Source organism: Bombina bombina, chromosome 7 (genome assembly GCF_027579735.1).
Source record: "Bombina bombina isolate aBomBom1 chromosome 7, aBomBom1.pri, whole genome shotgun sequence".
NCBI classification, from domain to species: domain Eukaryota; kingdom Metazoa; phylum Chordata; class Amphibia; order Anura; family Bombinatoridae; genus Bombina; species Bombina bombina.
The window spans coordinates 433,487,132-433,508,692 of record NC_069505.1 but is presented as its reverse complement, the minus strand read 5'-3'; the positions used below and the strand labels follow the sequence as shown (position 1 = coordinate 433,508,692).

Here is a 21,561-nt window from a genome sequence, read left to right as displayed (position 1 = left end):
ACATTTAAAGCAAAATCTGTGTTTTCAACAGACAAATGTGCCAGCCGGGTGTCATTGTGCAGTAGCTGCTTGGTCAGTGTAATACCTTGTAATATTATAAGATTTTCTTATGTGTAAAGCGCACATTATTTGCATAATTTAACATAAGATGTATTTAATAATAATTTGTGCAATAAACATTTTAATATTGGCTCATTTTACCTAAATGCTGAGTAGTCAGTGAAATCAGGTCCTGAGGAGAATATATATATATATATATATATATATATATATATATATATATATATATATATATATATATATATATATATATATATATATATATATATATATATACATTTGTGTTTAATATATGGTTAAAAGTGAGTTTTCAATGGCCGAGACATTGTAGGTATAAATAGAATATTGTTACCTAGGTATTTTCATTACTGTTTGTATTAATAAAAGCATACGTCTGTGCCCTTGCTGACATGCACTGTATCAGCAAATACTTGCTATTAATATTGTGCTTTATCCGCTATTCTCAAATTTCCATCCGTTTCTCCTGATTTATGCTCCATTTTATTATCCTTTCTCTTTGTAAACCAGGGCCAAAAAACTCACCGTCACCGGAAGGATCGCATGCAAGACCTGATTGACATTGGTTATGGTTATGATGAGACTGACCCGTTTATTGATAATTCTGAGGCGGTGAGTTGAAGACACAAGCGTGAAAGCCTCAGGTTATTTCCCATCTGTGCTATAAATGCTACAGACCTGGAAGTGAGCCCTGGATCACTTGTCATTAAATAAATCTATTGCTTGTACCCAGCGCAGAGTTACAATTATAGTTATACTAGTGACATATATAGACGGCTTCTTTCTGCCCTCTATAAATTTATTGCTGGTACCCAGGGCAGAGTTGCTTATACTAGTGACATATATAGACGGCTTGTTTCTGCCCTGTATAAATGTATTGCTGGTACCCAGGGCAGAGTTACGTATACTAGTGACATATATAGACGGCTTGTTTCTGCCCTGTATAAATGTATTGCTGGTACCCAGGGCAGAGTTACTTATACTAGTGACATATATAGACGGCTTGTTTCTGCCCTGTATAAATGTATTGCTGGTACCCAGGGCAGAGTTACTTATACTAGTGACATATATATAGACGGCTTGTTTCTGCCCTGTATAAATATATTGCTGGTACCCAGGGCAGAGTTACTTATACTAGTGACATATATATAGACGGCTTGTTTCTGCCCTGTATAAATATATTGCTGGTACCCAGGGCAGAGTTGCTTATACTAGTGACATATATAGACGGCTTGTTTCTGCCCTGTATAAATGTATTGCTGGTACCCAGGGCAGAGTTACTTATACTAGTGACATATATAGACGGCTTGTTTCTGCCCTGTATAAATGTATTGCTGGTACCCAGGGCAGAGTTACTTATACTAGTGACATATATAGACGGCTTGTTTCTGCCCTTTATAAATGTATTGCTGGTACCCAGGGCAGAGTTACTTATACTAGTGACATATATAGATGGCTTGTTTCTGCCCTGTATAAATATATTGCTGGTACCCAGGGCAGAGTTGCTTATACTAGTGACATATATAGACGGCTTGTTTCTGCCCTGTATAAATGTATTGCTGGTACCCAGGGCAGAGTTACTTATACTAGTGAGATATATAGACGGCTTGTTTATGCCCTGTATAAATGTATTGCTGGTACCCAGGGCAGAGTTACACTTATACTAGTGACATATATAGACAGCTTGTTTCTGCCCTGTATAAATGTATTGCTTCTACCCAGGGCAGAGTTACTTATACTAGTGACATATATAGACGGCTGCTTTCTGCCCTGTATAAATGTATTGCTGGTACCCAGGGCAGAGTTACTTATACTAGTGACATATATAGACGGCTTGTTTCTGCCCTGTATTGCTGGTACCCAGGGCAGAGTTACTCATACTAGTGACATATATAGACGGCTTGTTTCTGCCCTGTATAAATGTATTGCTGGTACCCAGGACAGAGTTACTTATACTAGTGACATATATAGACGGCTTGTTTCTGCCCTGTATAAATGTATTGCTGGTACCCAGGACAGAGTTACTTATACTAGTGACATATATAGACGGCTTGTTTCTGCCCTGTATAAATGTTTTGCTGGTACCCAGGGCAGAGTTACTTATACTAGTGACATATATAGACGGCTTGTTTCTACCCTGTCTAAATGTATTGCTGGTACCCAGGGCAGAGTTACTTATACTAGTGACATATATAGACGGCTTGTTTCTACCCTGTATAAATGTATTGCTGGTACCCAGGGCAGAGTTACTTATACTAGTGACATATATAGACGGCTTGTTTCTGCCCTGTATAAATGTATTGCTGGTACCCAGGGCAGAGTTACTTATACTAGTGACATATATAGACGGCTTGTTTCTGCCCTGTATAAATGAATTACTGGTACCCCGGGCATAGTTACTTATACTAGTGACATATATAGACGGCTTGTTTCTGCCCTGTATTGCTGGTACCCAGGGCAGAGTTACACTAGTGACATATATAGACGACTTGTTTCTGCCCTGTATAAATGTATTGCTGGTACCCAGGGCAGAGTTACTTATACTAGTGACATATATAGACGGCTGCTTTCTGCCCTGTATAAATGAATTACTGGTACCCAGGGCATAGTTACTTATACTAGTGACATATATAGATGGCTTGTTTCTGCCCTGTATTGCTGGTACCCAGGGCAGAGTTACTTATACTAGTGACATATATAGACGGCTTTTTTCTGCCCTGTATAAATGTATTGCTGGTACCCAGGGCAGAGTTACTTATACTAGTGACATATATACAGGGAGTGCAGAATTATTAGGCAAGTTGTATTATTGAGGATTAATTTTATTATTGAACAACAACCATGTTCTCAATGAACCCAAAAAACTCATTAATATCAAAGCTGAATATTTTTGGAAGTAGTTTTTAGTTTTAGCTATTTTAGGGGGATATCTGTGTGTGCAGGTGACTATTACTGTGCATAATTATTAGGCAACTTAACAAAAAACAAATATATACCCATTTCAATTATTTATTTTTACCAGTGAAACCAATATAACATATCAACATTCACAAATATACTTTTCTGACATTCAAAAACAAAAACAAATCAGTGACCAATATAGCCACCTTTCTTTGCAAGGACACTCAAAAGCCTGCCATCCATGGATTCTGTCAGTGTTTTGATCTGTTCACCATCAACATTGCGTGCAGCAGCAACCACAGCCTCCCAGACACTGTTCAGAGAGGTGTACTGTTTTCCCTCCTTGTAAATCTCACATTTGATGATGGACTACAGGTTCTCAATGGGGTTCAGATCAGGTGAACAAGGAGGCCATGTCATTAGATTTTCTTCTTTTATACCCTTTCTTGCCAGCCACGCTGTGGAGTACTTGGACGCGTGTGATGGAGCATATTGTCCTGCATGAAAATCATGTTTTTCTTGAAGGATGCAGACTTCTTCCTGTACCACTGCTTGAAGAAGGTGTCTTCCAGAAACTGGCAGTAGGACTGGGAGTTGAGCTTGACTCCATCCTCAACCCGAAAAGGCCCCACAAGCTCATCTTTGATGATACCAGCCCAAACCAGTACTCCACCTCCACCTTGCTGGCGTCTGAGTCGGACTGGAGCTCTCTGCCCTTTACCAATCCAGCCACGGGCCCATCCATCTGGCCCATCAAGACTCACTCTCATTTCATCAGTCCATAAAACCTTAGAAAAATCAGTCTTGAGATATTTCTTGGCTCAGTCTTGACGTTTCAGCTTGTGTGTCTTGTTCAGTGGTGGTCGTCTTTCAGCCTTTCTTACCTTGGCCATGTCTCTGAGTATTGCACACCTTGTGCTTTTGGGCACTCCAGTGATTTTGCAGCTCTGAAATATGGCCAAACTGGTGGCAAGTGGCATCTTGGCAGCTGCACGCTTGACTTTTCTCAGTTCATGGGCAGTTATTTTGCGCCTTGGTTTTTCCACACGCTTCTTGCGACCCTGTTGACTATTTTGAATGAAACGCTTGATTGTTCGATGATCACGCTTCAGAAGCTTTGCAATTTTAAGAGTGCTGCATCCCTCTGCAAGATATTTGACTTTTCTGAGCCTGTCAAGTCCTTCTTTTGACCCATTTTGCCAAAGGAAAGGAAGTTGCCTAATAATTATGCACACCTGATATAGGGTGTTGATGTCATTAGACCACACCCCTTCTCATTACAGAGATGCACATCACCTAATATGCTTAATTGGTAGTAGGCTTTCGAGCCTATACAGCTTGGAGTAAGACAACATGCATAAAGAGGATGATGTGGTAAAAATACTCATTTGCCTAATAATTCTGCACTCCCTGTAGACTGCTTGTTTCTGCCCTGTATAAATGTATTGCTGATACCCAGGGCAGAGTTACGTATACTAGTGACATATATAGACGGCTTGTTTCTGCCCTGTATAAATGTATTGCTGGTACCCAGGGCAGAGTTACGTATACTAGTGACATATATAGACGGCTTGTTTCTGCCCTGTATTGCTGGTACCCAGGGCAGAGTTACTCATACTAGTGACATATATAGACGGCTTGTTTCTGCCCTGTATAAATGTATTGCTGGTACCCAGGGCAGAGTTACGTATACTAGTGACATATATAGACGGCTTGTTTCTGCCCTGTATAAATGTATTGCTGGTACCCAGGGCAGAGTTACTTATACTAGTGACATATATAGACGGCTTGTTTCTGCCCTGTATAAATGTTTTGCTGGTACCCAGGGCAGAGTTAATTATACTAGTGACATATATAGACGGCTTCTTTCTGCCCTGTATAAATGTATTGCTGGTACCCAGGGCAGAGTTACTTATACTAGTGATATATATATATAGACGGCTTGTTTCTACCCTGTCTAAATGTATTGCTGGTACCCAGGGCAGAGTTACTTATACTAGTGACCTATATAGACTGCTTGTTTCTACCCTGTATAAATGTATTGCTGGTACCCAGGGCATAGTTACTTATACTAGTGACATATATAGATGGCTTGTTTCTGCCCTGTATTGCTGGTACCCAGGGCAGAGTTACTTATACTAGTGACATATATAGACGGCTTGTTTCTACCCTGTATAAATATTGCTGGTACCCAGGGCAGAGTTACTTATACTAGTGACATATATAGACGGCTTGTTTCTGCCCTGTATAAATGTGTTGCTGGTACCCAGGGCAGAGTTACTTATACTAGTGACATATATAGACGGCTTGTTTCTGCCCTGTATTGCTGGTACCCAGGGCAGAGTTACTTATACTAGTGACATATATAGACTGCTTGTTTCTGCCCTCTATAAATGTATTGCTGGTACCCAGGGCAGAGTTACGTATACTAGTGACATATATAGACGGCTTGTTTCTGCCCTGTATAAATGTATTGCTGGTACCCAGGGCAGAGTTACGTATACTAGTGACATATATAGACGGCTTGTTTCTGCCCTGTATTGCTGGTACCCAGGGCAGAGTTACTCATACTAGTGACATATATAGACGGCTTGTTTCTGCCCTGTATAAATGTATTGCTGGTACCCAGGGCAGAGTTACGTATACTAGTGACATATATAGACGGCTTGTTTCTGCCCTGTATAAATGTTTTGCTGGTACCCAGGGCAGAGTTAATTATACTAGTGACATATATAGACGGCTTCTTTCTGCCCTGTATAAATGTATTGCTGGTACCCAGGGCAGAGTTACTTATACTAGTGATATATATATATATATATATATATATATATATATAGACGGCTTGTTTCTACCCTGTCTAAATGTATTGCTGGTACCCAGGGCAGAGTTACTTATACTAGTGACCTATATAGACTGCTTGTTTCTACCCTGTATAAATGTATTGCTGGTACCCAGGGCATAGTTACTTATACTAGTGACATATATAGATGGCTTGTTTCTGCCCTGTATTGCTGGTACCCAGGGCAGAGTTACTTATACTAGTGACATATATAGACGGCTTGTTTCTACCCTGTATAAATATTGCTGGTACCCAGGGCAGAGTTACTTATACTAGTGACATATATAGACGGCTTGTTTCTGCCCTGTATAAATGTGTTGCTGGTACCCAGGGCAGAGTTACTTATACTAGTGACATATATAGACGGCTTGTTTCTGCCCTGTATTGCTGGTACCCAGGGCAGAGTTACTTATACTAGTGACATATATAGACTGCTTGTTTCTGCCCTGTATAAATGTATTGCTGGTACCCAGGGCAGAGTTACTTATACTAGTGACCTATATAGACGGCTTGTTTCTGCCCTGTATAAATGTATTGCTGGTACCCAGGGCAGAGTTACTTATACTAGTGACATATATAGACTGCTTGTTTCTGCCCTGTATAAATGTATTGCTGATACCCAGGGCAGAGTTACTTATACTAGTGACATATATAGACGGCTTGTTTCTGCCCTGTATTGCTGGTACCCAGGGCAGAGTTACTCATACTAGTGACCTATATAGACTGCTTGTTTCTGCCCTGTATAAATGTATTGCTGGTACCCAGGGCAGAGTTACTTATACTAGTGACATATATAGACGGCTTGTTTCTTCCCTGTATAAATATTGCTGGTACCCAGGGCAGAGTTACTTATACTAGTGACATATATAGACGGCTTGTTTCTGCCCTGTATAAATGTATTGCTGGTACCCAGGGCAGAGTTACTTATACTAGTGACATATATAGACGACTTGTTTCTGCCCTGTATAAATGTATTGCTGGTACCCAGGGCAGAGTTACTTATACTAGTGACATATATAGACGGCTTGTTTCTGCCCTGTATAAATGTATTGCTTGTACCCAGGGCAGAGTTACTTACACTAGTGACCTATATAGACGGCTTGTTTCTGCCCTGTATTGCTGGTACCCAGGGCAGAGTTACTTATACTAGTGACATATATAGACTGCTTGTTTCTGCCCTCTATAAATTTATTGCTGGTACCCAGGGCAGAGTTACTTTATAATAGTGACATATATAGACGGCTGCTTTCTGCCCTGTATTGCTGGTACCCAGGGCAGAGTTACTTATACTAGTGACATATATAGACGGCTTGTTTCTGCCCTGTATAAATGTATTGCTGGTACCCAGGGCAGAGTTATACTTATACTAGTGACATATATAAATGGCTTGTTTCTGCCCTGTATAAATGTATTGCTGGTACCCAGGGCAGAGTTATACTTATACTAGTGACATATATAGACGGCTTGTTTCTGCCCTGTATAAATGTATTGCTGGTACCCAGGGCATTGTTACTTATACTAGTGACATATATAGACGGCTTGTTTCTACCCTGTATAAATATTGCTGGTACCCAGGGCAGAGTTACTTATACTAGTGACATATATAGACGGCTTGTTTCTACCCTGTATAAATGTATTGCTGGTACCCAGGGCAGAGTTACGTATACTAGTGACATATATAGACGGCTTGTTTCTGCCCTGTATAAATGTATTGCTGGTACCCAGGGCAGAGTTACTTATACTAGTGACATATATATAGACGGCTTGTTTCTGCCCTGTATAAATGTATTGCTGGTACCCAGGGCAGAGTTACTTATACTAGTGACATATATAGACGGCTTGTTTCTGCCCTGTATAAATGTATTGCTTGTACCCAGGGCAGAGTTACTTACACTAGTGACCTATATAGACGGCTTGTTTCTGCCCTGTATTGCTGGTACCCAGGGCAGAGTTACTTATACTAGTGACAAATATAGACTGCTTGTTTCTGCCCTCTATAAATTTATTGCTGGTACCCAGGGCAGAGTTACTTTATAATAGTGACATATATAGACGGCTGCTTTCTGCCCTGTATTGCTGGTACCCAGGGCAGAGTTACTTATACTAGTGACATATATAGACAGCTTGTTTCTGCCCTGTATAAATGTATTGCTGGTACCCAGGGCAGAGTTACACTTATAGTATTATTTTTATGAAGCGCCATCATATTCCGCAGCGCTGTCCATGGATACAATTCATTTAAATAAAACAAAAATATAAGACTCGTAAGAGACAGGACAAAATTTACTAACGCATACAGGAGGAATTGAGGGCCCTTTTCCCGTGGAAACGTACAATCTGGTACCCAGGGCAGAGTTACGTATACTAGTGACATATATAGACTGCTTGTTTCTGCCCTGTATAAATGTATTGCTGGTACCCAGGGCAGAGTTACTTATACTAGTGACATATATAGACGGCTTGTTTTTGCCCTGTATAAATGAATTACTGGTACCCAGGGCAGAGTTACTTATACTAGTGACATATATAGACGGCTTGTTTTTGCCCTGTATAAATGTATTTCTGGTACCCAGGGCAGAGTTACTTATGCTAGTGACCTATATAGACTGCTTGTTTCTGCCCTCTATAAATGTATTGCTGATACCCAGGGCAGAGTTACACTTATACCAGTGACATATATAGACGGCTTGTTTCTGCCCTGTATAAATGTATTTCTGGTACCCAGGGCAGAGTTACTTATACTAGTGACATATATAGACTGCTTGTTTCTGCCCTGTATAAATGTATTGCTGGTACCCAGGGCAGAGTTACACTTATACCAGTGACATATATAGACGGCTTGTTTCTACCCTGTATAAATATTGCTGGTACCCAGGGCAGAGTTACTTATACTAGTGACATATATAGACGGCTTGTTTCTGCCCTATATAAATGTATTGCTGGTACCCAGGGCAGAGTTACACTTATTTTAGTGACATATATAGACGGCTTGTTTCTACCCTGTATAAATGTATTGCTGGTACCCAGGGCAGAGTTACTTATACTAGTGACATATATAGACGGCTTGTTTCTGCCCTGTATAAATGTATTGCTGGTAACCAGGGCAGAGTTACTTATACTAGTGACATATATAGACGGCTTGTTTCTACCCTGTATAAATGTATTGCTGGTACCCAGGGCAGAGTTACTTATACTAGTGACATATATAGACGGCTTGTTTCTGCCCTGTATAAATGTATTGCTGGTAACCAGGGCAGAGTTACTTATACTAGTGACATATATAGACGGCTTGTTTCTACCCTGTATAAATGTATTGCTGGTACCCTGGGCAGAGTTACTTATACTAGTGACCTATATAGACGGCTTGTTTTTCTGCCCTGTATTGCTGGTACCCAGGGCAGAGTTACTTTATACTAGTGACATATATAGACGGCTGCTTTCTGCACTGTATTGCTGGTACCCAGGGCAGAGTTACTTATACTAGTGACATAAATAGGCGGCTTGTTTCTGCCCTGTATAAATGTATTGCTGGTACCCAGGGCAGAGTTACTTATACTAGTGACATAAATAGGCGGCTTGTTTCTGCCCTGTATAAATGAATTGCTGGTACCCAGCACAGAGTTACACTTATAGTATTATTTTTATGAAGCGCCATCATATTCCGCAGCGCTGTCCATGGATACAATTCATTTAAATAAAACAAAAATATAAGCCTCGTAAGAGACAGGACAAAATTTACTAACGCATACAGGAGGAATTGAGGAGGAGGAATTGAATTCCCTTAGGAACTTACAATCTGGTACCCAGGTTAGAGTTACTTATACTAGTGATATATATAGATGGCTTGTTTCTGCCCTGTATAAATGTATTGCTGGTACCCAGGGCAGAGTTACTTATACTAGTGACATATATAGACGGCTTGTTTCTGCCCTGTATAAATGTATTGCTGGTACCCAGGGCAGAGTTACTTATACTAGTGACATATATAGACGGCTTGTTTCTGCCCTTTATAAATGTATTGCTGGTACCCAGGGCAGAGTTACTTATACTAGTGACATATATAGACGGCTTGTTTGTGCCCTGTATAAATGTATTGCTGGTACCCAGGGCAGAGTTACTTATACTAGTGACATATATAGACGGCTTGTTTCTGCCCTGTATAAATGTATTGCTGGTACCCAGGGCAGAGTTACTTATACTAGTGACATATATAGACGGCTTGTTTCTACCCTGTATAAATGTATTGCTGGTACCCAGGGCAGAGTTACTTATACTAGTGACATATATAGACGGCTTGTTTCTGCCCTGTATGAATGTATTGCTGGTACCCAGGGCAGAGTTACTTATACTAGTGACATATATAGACGGCTTGTTTCTGCCCTGTATAAATGTATTGCTGGTACCCAGGGCAGAGTTGCTTATACTAGTGACATATATAGACGGCTTGTTTCTGCCCTGTATAAATGTATTGCTGGTACCCAGGGCAGAGTTACTTATACTAGTGATATATATATAGACGGCTTGTTTCTGCCCTGTATAAATGTTTTGCTGGTACCCAGGGCAGAGTTACTTATGATAGTGACATATATAGACGGCTTGTTTCTGTCCTGTATAAATGTATTGCTGGTACCCAGGGCAGAGTTACGTCTACTAGTGACATATATATAGGCGGCTTGTTTCTACCCTGTATAAATGTATTGCTGGTACCCAGGGCAGAGTTACTTATACTAGTGACATATATAGATGGCTTGTTTCTACCCTGTATAAATGTATTGCTGGTACCCAGGGCAGAGTTATACTTATACTAGTGACATATATAGACAGCTTGTTTCTGCCCCAGGGCAGAGTTACAAATATACTTATACTAGTGACATATATAGACAGCTTGTTTCTGCCCTGTATAAATGTATTACTGGTACCAAGGGCAGAGTTACTTATACTAGTGATATATATAGACGGCTTGTTTCTGCCCTGTATAAATGTATTGCTGGTACCCAGGGCAGAGTTACTTATACTAGTGACATATATAGACTGCTTGTTTCTGTCCTGTATAAATGTATTGCTGATACCCAGGGCAGAGTTACTTATACTAGTGACATATATAGACGGCTTGTTTCTGCCCTGTATAAATGTATTGCTGGTACCCAGGGCAGAGTTACGTATACTAGTGACATATATATATATAGGCGGCTTGTTTCTACCCTGTATAAATGTATTGCTGGTACCCAGGGCAGAGTTATTTACACTAGTGACATATATAGACGGCTTGTTTCTGCCCTGTAAACGTATGTATATAATTATCGAGATAACACAATATAAAATAGGGACACCCCCTCTTAGATGACCCCTAAGAGTAAGAGGGGGTGTCCCTATTTTAAATTGTGTTATCTCGATAATTATATTTATTCAACGACATTATTTTCTAATTTTAAACATCTCTGTAATGCAACATATTACATATTTCAGAGAATTGAGTCTTATAAAACTATCCTTATTCTATATTCTAGTTTTACAGAGGTTGCCAATAACTTCAGGGTGGTCTAGTGGTTATATCTCTCACCTAGGGACCAATGGGTTGCAGGTTCATTTCCCACATGAATGAATAGCATCTAAGAGCGTGTGTGCATTTACATTTATCTTAGGGAATTGAGTTTTATAAAACTTTCTATATTCTAGTTTTACTGGTGTTTCCAATAACATTAGGGTGGTCTAGTGGTTAGATCTCTCACCTAGGGACCGACAGGTTGCAGGTTCGATTCCCACAAGAATTAAAAATATCTTAGCATGTGTGTATTTACATATATTTTTTTAATTGAGTCTGCACTTTATTATATACTGATACTTTGCTCCAAGTTTTCTATTTATCATGGTTCACTATTTGAATGAAATAATGTTTTTTTTTTTTGTTTTTGTTTGTTTTTTTGATTTATCCAATTATTTCTATATGTATTACATTTATCAATTTCAGTGTACATTGAGGGCACTTTATACCAATACTATTTTGATCATGTTTAATAGGTTTAGATCAGTTTACAATATGGTGGTTTGATCAGCTGTGTTTAATTAAGTACTTTGTTTTTAACCAATGGCTGTGGAATGGGGGTTACTTAACAGTATACCTCATTTAGTTTCAGTTAAGCTATGAATACGGCTCAAGCCGAAACGCGTATGCTCTAATCCACAGCTGTTTTATACCTTGAATTTTGTATGGTTTCATGGTGGAGTGCAATTTTGAACTTTTAAATACCCTGATGGTAAGAATAAATGTTATGTTTTATACTATGGATTGGCTCTATCTCTCTATTTCTACATGTTTACTTATACTAGTGACATATATAGACGGCTTGTTTCTACCCTGTATAAATGTATTGCTGGTACCCAGGGCAGAGTTACTTATTCTTGTGACATATATAGACGGCTTGTTTCTGCCCTTTATAAATGTATTGCTGGTACCCAGGGGCAGAGTTACTTATACTAGTGACATATATAGACGGCTTGTTTCTGCCCTGTATAAATATATTGCTGGTACCCAGGGCATTGTTAATTATACTAGTGACATATATAGACGGCTTGTTTCTGCCCTGTATAAATATATTGCTGGTACCCAGGGCATTGTTAATTATACTAGTGACATATATAGACGGCTTGTTTCTGCCCTGTATAAATGTATTGCTGGTACCCAGGGCAGAGTTACTTATACTAGTGACATATATGTAGACTGCTTGTTTCTGCCCTGTATAAATATATTGCTGGTACCTAGGGCAGAGTTACTTATACTAGTGACATATATAGACGGCTTGTTTCTGCCCTGTATAAATGTATTGCTTGTACCCAGGGCAGAGTTACTTATACTAGTGACATATATAGACGGCTTGTTTCTGCCCTTTATAAATGTATTGCTGGTACCCAGGGGCAGAGTTACTTATACTAGTGACATATATAGACGGCTTGTTTCTGCCCTGTATTGCTGGTACCTAGGGCAGACTTACACTTATTGTATTATTTTTATGATGCGCCATAATATTCTGCAGCGCTTTCCATGGATACAATTCATTTAAATAAAACAAAAATATAAGACTCTTAAGAGACTGGACAAAATTTACTGACGCATACAGGAGGAATTGAGGGCACTTTTCCCGTGGGAACTTACAATCTGGTACCCAGGTCAGAGTTACTTATACTAGTGATATATATAGACAGCTTGTTTCTGCCCTGTATAAATGTATTGCTGGTACCCAGGTCAGAGTTACTTATACTAGTGACATATATAGACTGCTTGTTTCTACCCTGTATAAATGTATTGCTGGTACCCAGGGCAGAGTTACACTTATACTAGTGACATATATAGACGGCTTGTTTCTGCCCTGTATAAATGTATTTCTGGTACCCAGGGCAGAGTTACGTATACTAGTGACATATATAGACGGCTTGTTTCTGCCCTGTATTGCTGGTACCCAGGGCAGAGTTACGTATACTAGTGACCTATATAGACGGCTTGTTTCTGCCCTGTATAAATGTATTGCTGGTAACCAGCGCAGAGTTACTTATGCTAGTGACCTATATAGATGGCTTGTTTCTGCCCTGTATAAATGTATTGCTGGTACCCAGGGCAGAGTTACGTATACTAGTGACATATATAGGCGGCTTGTTTCTACCCTGTATAAATGTATTGCTGGTACCCAGGGCAGAGTTACACTTATACTAGTGACATATATAGACGGCTTGTTTCTGCCCTGTATAAATGTATTGCTGGTACCCAGGGCAGAGTTACTTATACTAGTGACATATATATAGACGGCTTGTTTCTGCCCTGTATAAATGTATTGCTGGTACCCAGGGCAGAGTTACTTATACTAGTGACATATATAGACAGCTTGTTTCTGCCCCAGGGCAGAGTTACAAATATACTTATACTAGTGACATATATAGACAGCTTGTTTCTGCCCTGTATAAATGTATTACTGGTACCAAGGGCAGAGTTACTTATACTAGTGATATATATAGACGGCTTGTTTCTGCCCTGTATAAATGTATTGCTGGTACCCAGGGCAGAGTTACTTATACTAGTGACATATATAGACTGCTTGTTTCTGTCCTGTATAAATGTATTGCTGATACCCAGGGCAGAGTTACTTATACTAGTGACATATATAGACGGCTTGTTTCTGCCCTGTATAAATGTATTGCTGGTACCCAGGGCAGAGTTACTTATACTAGTGACATATATGTAGACTGCTTGTTTCTGCCCGTTTATAAATATATTGCTGGTACCCAGGGCATTGTTAATTATACTAGTGACATATATAGACGGCTTGTTTCTACCCTGTATAAATATATTGCTGGTACCCAGGGCAGAGTTACTTATACTAGTGACATATATAGACGGCTTGTTTCTGCCCTGTATAAATGTATTGCTGGTACCCAGGGGCAGAGTTACTTATACTAGTGACATATATAGACGGCTTGTTTCTACCCTGTATAAATATATTGCTGGTACCCAGGGCAGAGTTACTTATACTAGTGACATATATAGACGGCTTGTTTCTGCCCTGTATAAATGTATTGCTGGTACCCAGGGGCAGAGTTACTTATACTAGTGACATATATAGACGGCTTGTTTCTGCCCTGTATAAATGTATTGCTGGTACCCAGTGCAGAGTTACTTATACTAGTGACATATATGTAGACGGCTTGTTTCTGCCCTGTATAAATATATTGCTGGTACCCAGGGCATTGTTAATTATACTAGTGACATATATAGACGGCTTGTTTCTGCCCTGTATAAATGTATTGCTGGTACCCAGGGCAGAGTTACGTATACTAGTGACATATATAGACGGCTTGTTTCTGCCCTGTATAAATGTGTTGCTGGTACCCAGGGCAGAGTTACGTATACTAGTGACATATATAGACAGCTTGTTTCTGCCCTTTATACATATATTGCTGGTACCCAGGGCAGAGTTACTTATACTAGTGACATATATAGACTGCTTGTTTCTGCCCTTTATAAATATATTGCTGGTACCCAGGGCAGAGTTACGTATACTAGTGACATATATAGACGGCTTGTTTCTGCCCTGTATAAATGTATTGCTTGTACCCAGGGCAGAGTTACTTATACTAGTGACATATATAGACGGCTTGTTTCTGCCCTTTATAAATGTATTGCTGGTACCCAGGGCAGAGTTACTTATACTAGTGACATATATAGACAGCTTGTTTCTGCCCCAGGGCAGAGTTACAAATATACTTATACTAGTGACATATATAGACAGCTTGTTTCTGCCCTGTATAAATGTATTACTGGTACCAAGGGCAGAGTTACTTATACTAGTGATATATATAGACGGCTTGTTTCTGCCCTGTATAAATGTATTGCTGGTACCCAGGGCAGAGTTACTTATACTAGTGACATATATAGACTGCTTGTTTCTGCCCTGTATAAATGTATTGCTGATACCCAGGGCAGAGTTACTTATACTAGTGACATATATAGACGGCTTGTTTCTGCCCTGTATAAATGTATTGCTGGTACCCAGGGCAGAGTTACTTATACTAGTGACATATATGTAGACTGCTTGTTTCTGCCCTTTTATAAATATATTGCTGGTACCCAGGGCATTGTTACTTATACTAGTGACATATATAGACGGCTTGTTTCTGCCCTGTATAAATGTATTGCTGGTACCCAGGGCAGAGTTACTTATACTAGTGACATATATGTAGACTGCTTGTTTCTGCCCTTTTATAAATATATTGCTGGTACCCAGGGCATTGTTAATTATACTAGTGACATATATAGACGGCTTGTTTCTACCCTGTATAAATATATTGCTGGTACCCAGGGCAGAGTTACTTATACTAGTGACATATATAGACGGCTTGTTTCTGCCCTGTATAAATGTATTGCTGGTACCCAGGGGCAGAGTTACTTATACTAGTGACATATATAGACGGCTTGTTTCTGCCCTGTATAAATGTATTGCTGGTACCCAGGGCAGAGTTACTTATACTAGTGACATATATGTAGACGGCTTGTTTCTGCCCTGTATAAATATATTGCTGGTACCCAGGGCATTGTTAATTATACTAGTGACATATATAGACGGCTTGTTTCTGCCCTGTATAAATGTATTGCTGGTACCCAGGGCAGAGTTACGTATACTAGTGACATATATAGACGGCTTGTTTCTGCCCTGTATAAATGTGTTGCTGGTACCCAGGGCAGAGTTACGTATACTAGTGACATATATAGACGGCTTGTTTCTGCCCTGTATAAATGTATTGCTTGTACCCAGGGCAGAGTTACTTATACTAGTGACATATATAGACGGCTTGTTTCTGCCCTTTATAAATATATTGCTGGTACCCAGGGCAGAGTTACGTATACTAGTGACATATATAGACGGCTTGTTTCTGCCCTGTATAAATGTATTGCTTGTACCCAGGGCAGAGTTACTTATACTAGTGACATATATAGACGGCTTGTTTCTGCCCTTTATAAATGTATTGCTGGTACCCAGGGGCAGAGTTACTTATACTAGTGACATATATAGATGGCTTGTTTCTGCCCTGTATTGCTGGTACCTAGGGCAGAGTTACACTTATAGTATTATTTTTATGATGCGCCATAATATTCTGCAGCGCTGTCCATGGATACAATTCATTTAAATAAAACAAAAATATAAGACTCGTAAGAGACTGGACAAAATTTACTGACGCATACAGGAGGAATTGAGGGCACTTTTCCCGTGGGAACTTACAATCTGGTACCCAGGTCAGAGTTACTTATACTAGTGATATATATAGACAGCTTGTATCTGCCCTGTATAAATGTTTTACTGGTACCCAGGTCAGAGTTACTTATACTAGTGACATATATAGACTGCTTGTTTCTACCCTGTATAAATGTATTGCTGGTACCCAGGGCAGAGTTACACTTATACTAGTGACATATATAGACGGCTTGTTTCTGCCCTGTATTGCTGGTACCCAGGGCAGAGTTACGTATACTAGTGACATATATAGACGGCTTGTTTCTGCCCTGTATAAATGTATTGCTGGTAACCAGGGCAGAGTTACTTATGCTAGTGACCTATATAGACGGCTTGTTTCTGCCCTGTATAAATGTATTGCTGGTACCCAGGGCAGAGTTACGTATACTAGTGACATATATAGACGGCTTGTTTCTGCCCTGTATAAATGTATTGCTGGTACCCAGGGCAGAGTTACGTATACTAGTGACATATATAGACGGCTTGTTTCTGCCCTGTATTGCTGGTACCCAGGGCAGAGTTACGTATACTAGTGACATATATAGACGGCTTGTTTCTGCCCTGTATAAATGTATTGCTGGTAACCAGGGCAGAGTTACTTATGCCAGTGACCTATATAGACGGCTTGTTTCTGCCCTGTATAAATGTATTGCTGGTACCCAGGGCAGAGTTACGTATACTAGTGACATATATAGACGGCTTGTTTCTGCCCTGTATAAATGTTTTGCTGGTACCCAGGGCAGAGTTACTTATACTAGTGACATATATATAGGCGGCTTGTTTCTACCCTGTATAAATGTATTGCTGGTACCCAGGGCAGAGTTACACTTATACTAGTGACATATATAGACGGCTTGTTTCTGCCCTGTATAAATTTATTGCTTGTACCCAGGGCAGAGTTATACTTATTCTAGTGACATATATAGACGGCTTGTTTCTGCCCTGTATTGCTGTTACCCAGGGCAGAGTTACTTATACTAGTGACATATATAGAAGGCTTGTTTCTGCCCTGTATAAATGTATTGCTGGTACCCAGGGCAGAGTTACTTATACTAGTGACATATATAGACGGCTGCTTTCTGCCCTGTATAAATGTATTGCTGGTACCCAGGGCAGAGTTACTTATACTAGTGACATATATAGACAGCTTGTTTCTGCCCTGTATAAATGTATTGCTGGTACCCAGGGCAGAGTTACTTATACTAGTGACATATATAGACAGCTTGTTTCTGCCCTGTATAAATGTATTACTGGTACCAAGGGCAGAGTTACTTATACTAGTGACCTATATAGACGGCTTGTTTCTACCCTGTATAAATGTATTGCTGGTACCCAGGGCAGAGTTACAAATATACTTATACTAGTGATATATATAGACTGCTTATTTCTGCCCTGTATTGCTGGTACCCAGCGCAGAGTTACAAATATACTTATACTAGTGACATATATAGACAGCTTGTTTCTGCCCTGTATAAATGTATTGCTGGTACCCAGCGCAGAGTTACAAATATACTTATACTAGTGACATATATAGACAGCTTGTTTCTGCCCTGTATAAATGTATTACTGGTACCAAGGGCAGAGTTACTTATATTAGTGACGTATATAGACGGCTTGTTTCTTCCCTGTATTGCTGGTACCCAGGGCAGAGTTACACTTATTTTAGTGACATATGATGACGGCTTGTTTCTACCCTGTATAAATGTATTGCTAGTACCCGGGCAGAGTTACACCTATATATCCTGTTACGGTTACCCTTAGTCTCGCTGAGAGATGGACCGCTTAGTAGCCTGGATTCCTATTGCTGAAGAGGGGAGAAACTGCTTTCCATAGTATTCTATATGAGTCTCGCAAATGTAGAATAATCCCCCTTAGCTGTAGTACAGCTAGGATACCCTTCTGCCCACAAAAACGAGTCAACGCTGCGATTGAGGGACAACCAAGAACTGAGGACTGGGATGCCCAGCCTGCTTTTTTTATTTTGGTTACATGCACACAGGGCACTCCCAGGGGGGGAAGCATAAAATCCCCCATCACACATTTAGACAAAGCCCTTGGACAGGCCACCGCAGATAACAAGTACACACAAGAAAACAATTGAGTCCTTCTTATCACCTAGCAGTGAATGCTTATCACAAACTTAATTACAGTACACTATGCTAGGAAACCTGCCTCAGAAAATAGTTTTCTCAAAACTGAACAGAGTTAACCCTTTATGAAATGATACTTGTTACAGTTTTCTTGGAGCCCTTCTTAGGCGCTGGCTTGGCTGATTCAGGCATTGCTGCTGGGAAATAAGTTTCTTCACAACAAAATAACTAATGCTTCTGTAACAGTGCTCCCTTTCTGTGGAACACTCTGGCAGACACGGTCTGACCCCTTTTCGGGGCAGACTAAGGCTGTCCAGACCGCTGGTTATGCGGGGCTGAGGTCGGTTTGTCTGGACAACCCGTCGGCGTTGCCATTCTGTTTCCCAGGTCTGTAAGTAATGGTGAAATTGAAGGGTTGCAACGATAAACTCCAACGTAATAGCCTGCCATTATCTCCAGAGACCCGGTTCAGCCACACCAACGGGTTATGGTCGGTGACCAGAGTGAACTCCTGCCCATATAAATAGGGAGTCAATTTCTTTAATGCCCACACCAAAGCCAAACACTCCTTTTCGACCGCTGCATAGCTGACTTCGCGGGGCAGGAGCTTCCGGCTGATGTAGGCAACTGGATGCTCCCCTCCATCTTCGCCTACTTGGCTGAGGACGGCTCCCAGCCCGAACATGGAAGCATCTGTGTGGACGATAAAACGTTTGTTAAGGGCTGGAGCCTCCAAGACAGGAGCGTTAATTAGAGCATTTTTGAGAGCCTGGAAAGCCGTTTCACAGTGGGGAGACCACAGGACCTGTCGAGGTAAGTTCTTCTTGGTCAAGTCAGTCAGGGGTTTGGCAAGTGTGCTGTAGTCTGGTACGAACCGTCTATAGTACCCTGCCGTGCCCAGGAAGGCTAGGACCTAAGTCTTAGTGATGGGGGTGGGCCAATTGGCGACAGCTTCTATCTTGGCCGGCTCTGGTCGCTGCTTTCCACACCCCACCCGGTGACCCAGGTACTGTACCTCGGCCATCCCAAAGTGGCATTTTTCTGGCTTCAGAGTCAGGCCAGCAGCCCGGATCTGATCCAGAACCATTCCTATGTGAGCTAAGTGGTCCTCCCATGACTCACTGTGGATCGCTATGTCGTCCAGGTAGGCGCAAGCAAAACTCTGGAAGCCATCCAGGAGCCTATCCACCAAGCGCTGGAATGTAGCTGGGGCATTCTTCATCCCAAACGGCATTACCCTAAACTGATATAAGCCGAATGGGGTGACGAATGCCGACTTGGGGATAGCCTCCGGGGCCAGGGGAATCTGCCAGTAACCTTTGCAGAGGTCAATAGTGGTCAGGTAATTTCCCCTGGCTATACGATCGAGTAGCTCGTCTACCCTGGGCATAGGGTAAGCGTCCGTCACGGTCTTTTCATTGAGCCTCCGATAGTCTACGCAGAACCGGGTGGTCCCATCTTTCTTGGGCACCAAGACAACTGGGGAGGCCCAGGGACTATCGGAGGGCTCAATTACCCTGAGTTGGAGCATCTCATCGATCTCCTTCTTCATTCCTATCCTAACTGCTTCGGGGATTCGGTACGGAGCCTGGCGCAAGGGAGCTTGTCCCGGAGTATCTACCTGGTGGGTGGTTAAAGTAGTGTACCCTGGCTTCGGGGAGAAGGTGAGGTGTTTGGACTGTAGGAGTTGGTTGAGCTGCTCCCTTTCAGTGGGGCTAAGTCGGTCTCCTATCTGAACCTGAGCCACTATACCTGTGGGGAGACTCTTTTCTAATAGGTCTGGAATGGGTAGACTGTCGGGGCCTTCCTGAGGGGAACAACATACGGCCGTCACGTTCTCTGGTCGCTCAAAATATTCCTTGAGCATGTTTACATGGAATGTCTTTCTAAGATTGTTGTCGTGGCAGCTAGCTATCACATAAGTGGTGTCTCCCCTTTTCTCTACGATCTGGTAGGGGCCCTGCCAGGACGCCTGCAATTTGTCTGTCTTCACCGGCTTAAGTACTAACACCTTTTGTCCTATGGTAAAGATTCTCTTTCGGGCCCCCCGATCGTACCATACTTTCTGTCTTCTCTGGGCCGACTGGAGATTAGCCCGCACGGATTTGGCTAATTGCTCCATTCGGTCCCTGAGTTCCAGCACGTATGGCACAATGGGGACACCGTCAGTCTCCATCTCTCCCTCCCAGTGCTCCCGGATCAGGTTTAGGGGTCCCCGTACCTTTCTTCCGTAGAGCAACTCGAAGGGAGAGAACCCTGTCGTTTCCTGGGGCACCTCCCGATAAGCAAAAAGGAGGTGCGGCAGGAAGCGTTCCCAGTCTCGGTATTCCTGAGTGAACGTCTTGAGCATTTGCTTGAGGGTCCCATTGAACCTCTCACACAGCCCGTTCGTCTGGGGGTGGTATGGGGAGCTCAGGAGGGACTTAATTTTGCAAACCTGCCAGAGTTGTTGGGTCAATTCAGCCGTAAATTGGGTGCCTCGGTCGGATAGGATTTCTTTTGGAAATCCTACCCGGGAGAACACCTGTACTAGTGCATTCGCTACCGTATCCGCTTGTATGTTGGATAGGGCGACAGCCTCTGGGTACCTGGTAGCGTAGTCCACTACGGTAAGAATGTAGCGCTTACCGGAGGGACTAGGGGTAGCCAGTGGTCCCACTAGGTCAATAGCAACCCGGCTGAAGGGTTCCTCTACAATGGGCATATTTACTAGATGGGCTTTAGGGTGATCGCCTCGCCTTCCTACTCGTTGACACACATCGCAGGTGTTACAGTAAGTTCTAACGTCAGCGTGTACCCCTGGCCAAAAGAACGTGTGAGTAATGCGGTGTAGGGTACGGGTTACAGCTAGGTGGCCTGCTAAGGGGATGTCATGGCC

General features: G+C 41.6%; 1 protein-coding gene across 2 annotated transcripts in view; it reads left to right on the top strand.

Moving 5' to 3' along the window:
* The window catches only part of UBN2 (ubinuclein 2), a 265,262-nt gene that overhangs the window by 9,906 nt on the left and 233,795 nt on the right, over positions 1–21,561 (top strand). The window contains exon 3 of one of the 2 annotated variants that reach the window (XM_053721336.1): positions 589–690. The exons of the other annotated variant lie outside the window; for it this stretch is intronic. Coding sequence (XP_053577311.1) covers positions 589–690 — 102 coding nt within the window. The remainder of the gene's footprint in view (positions 1–588; positions 691–21,561) is intronic. 2 annotated transcript variants of the gene reach the window in all.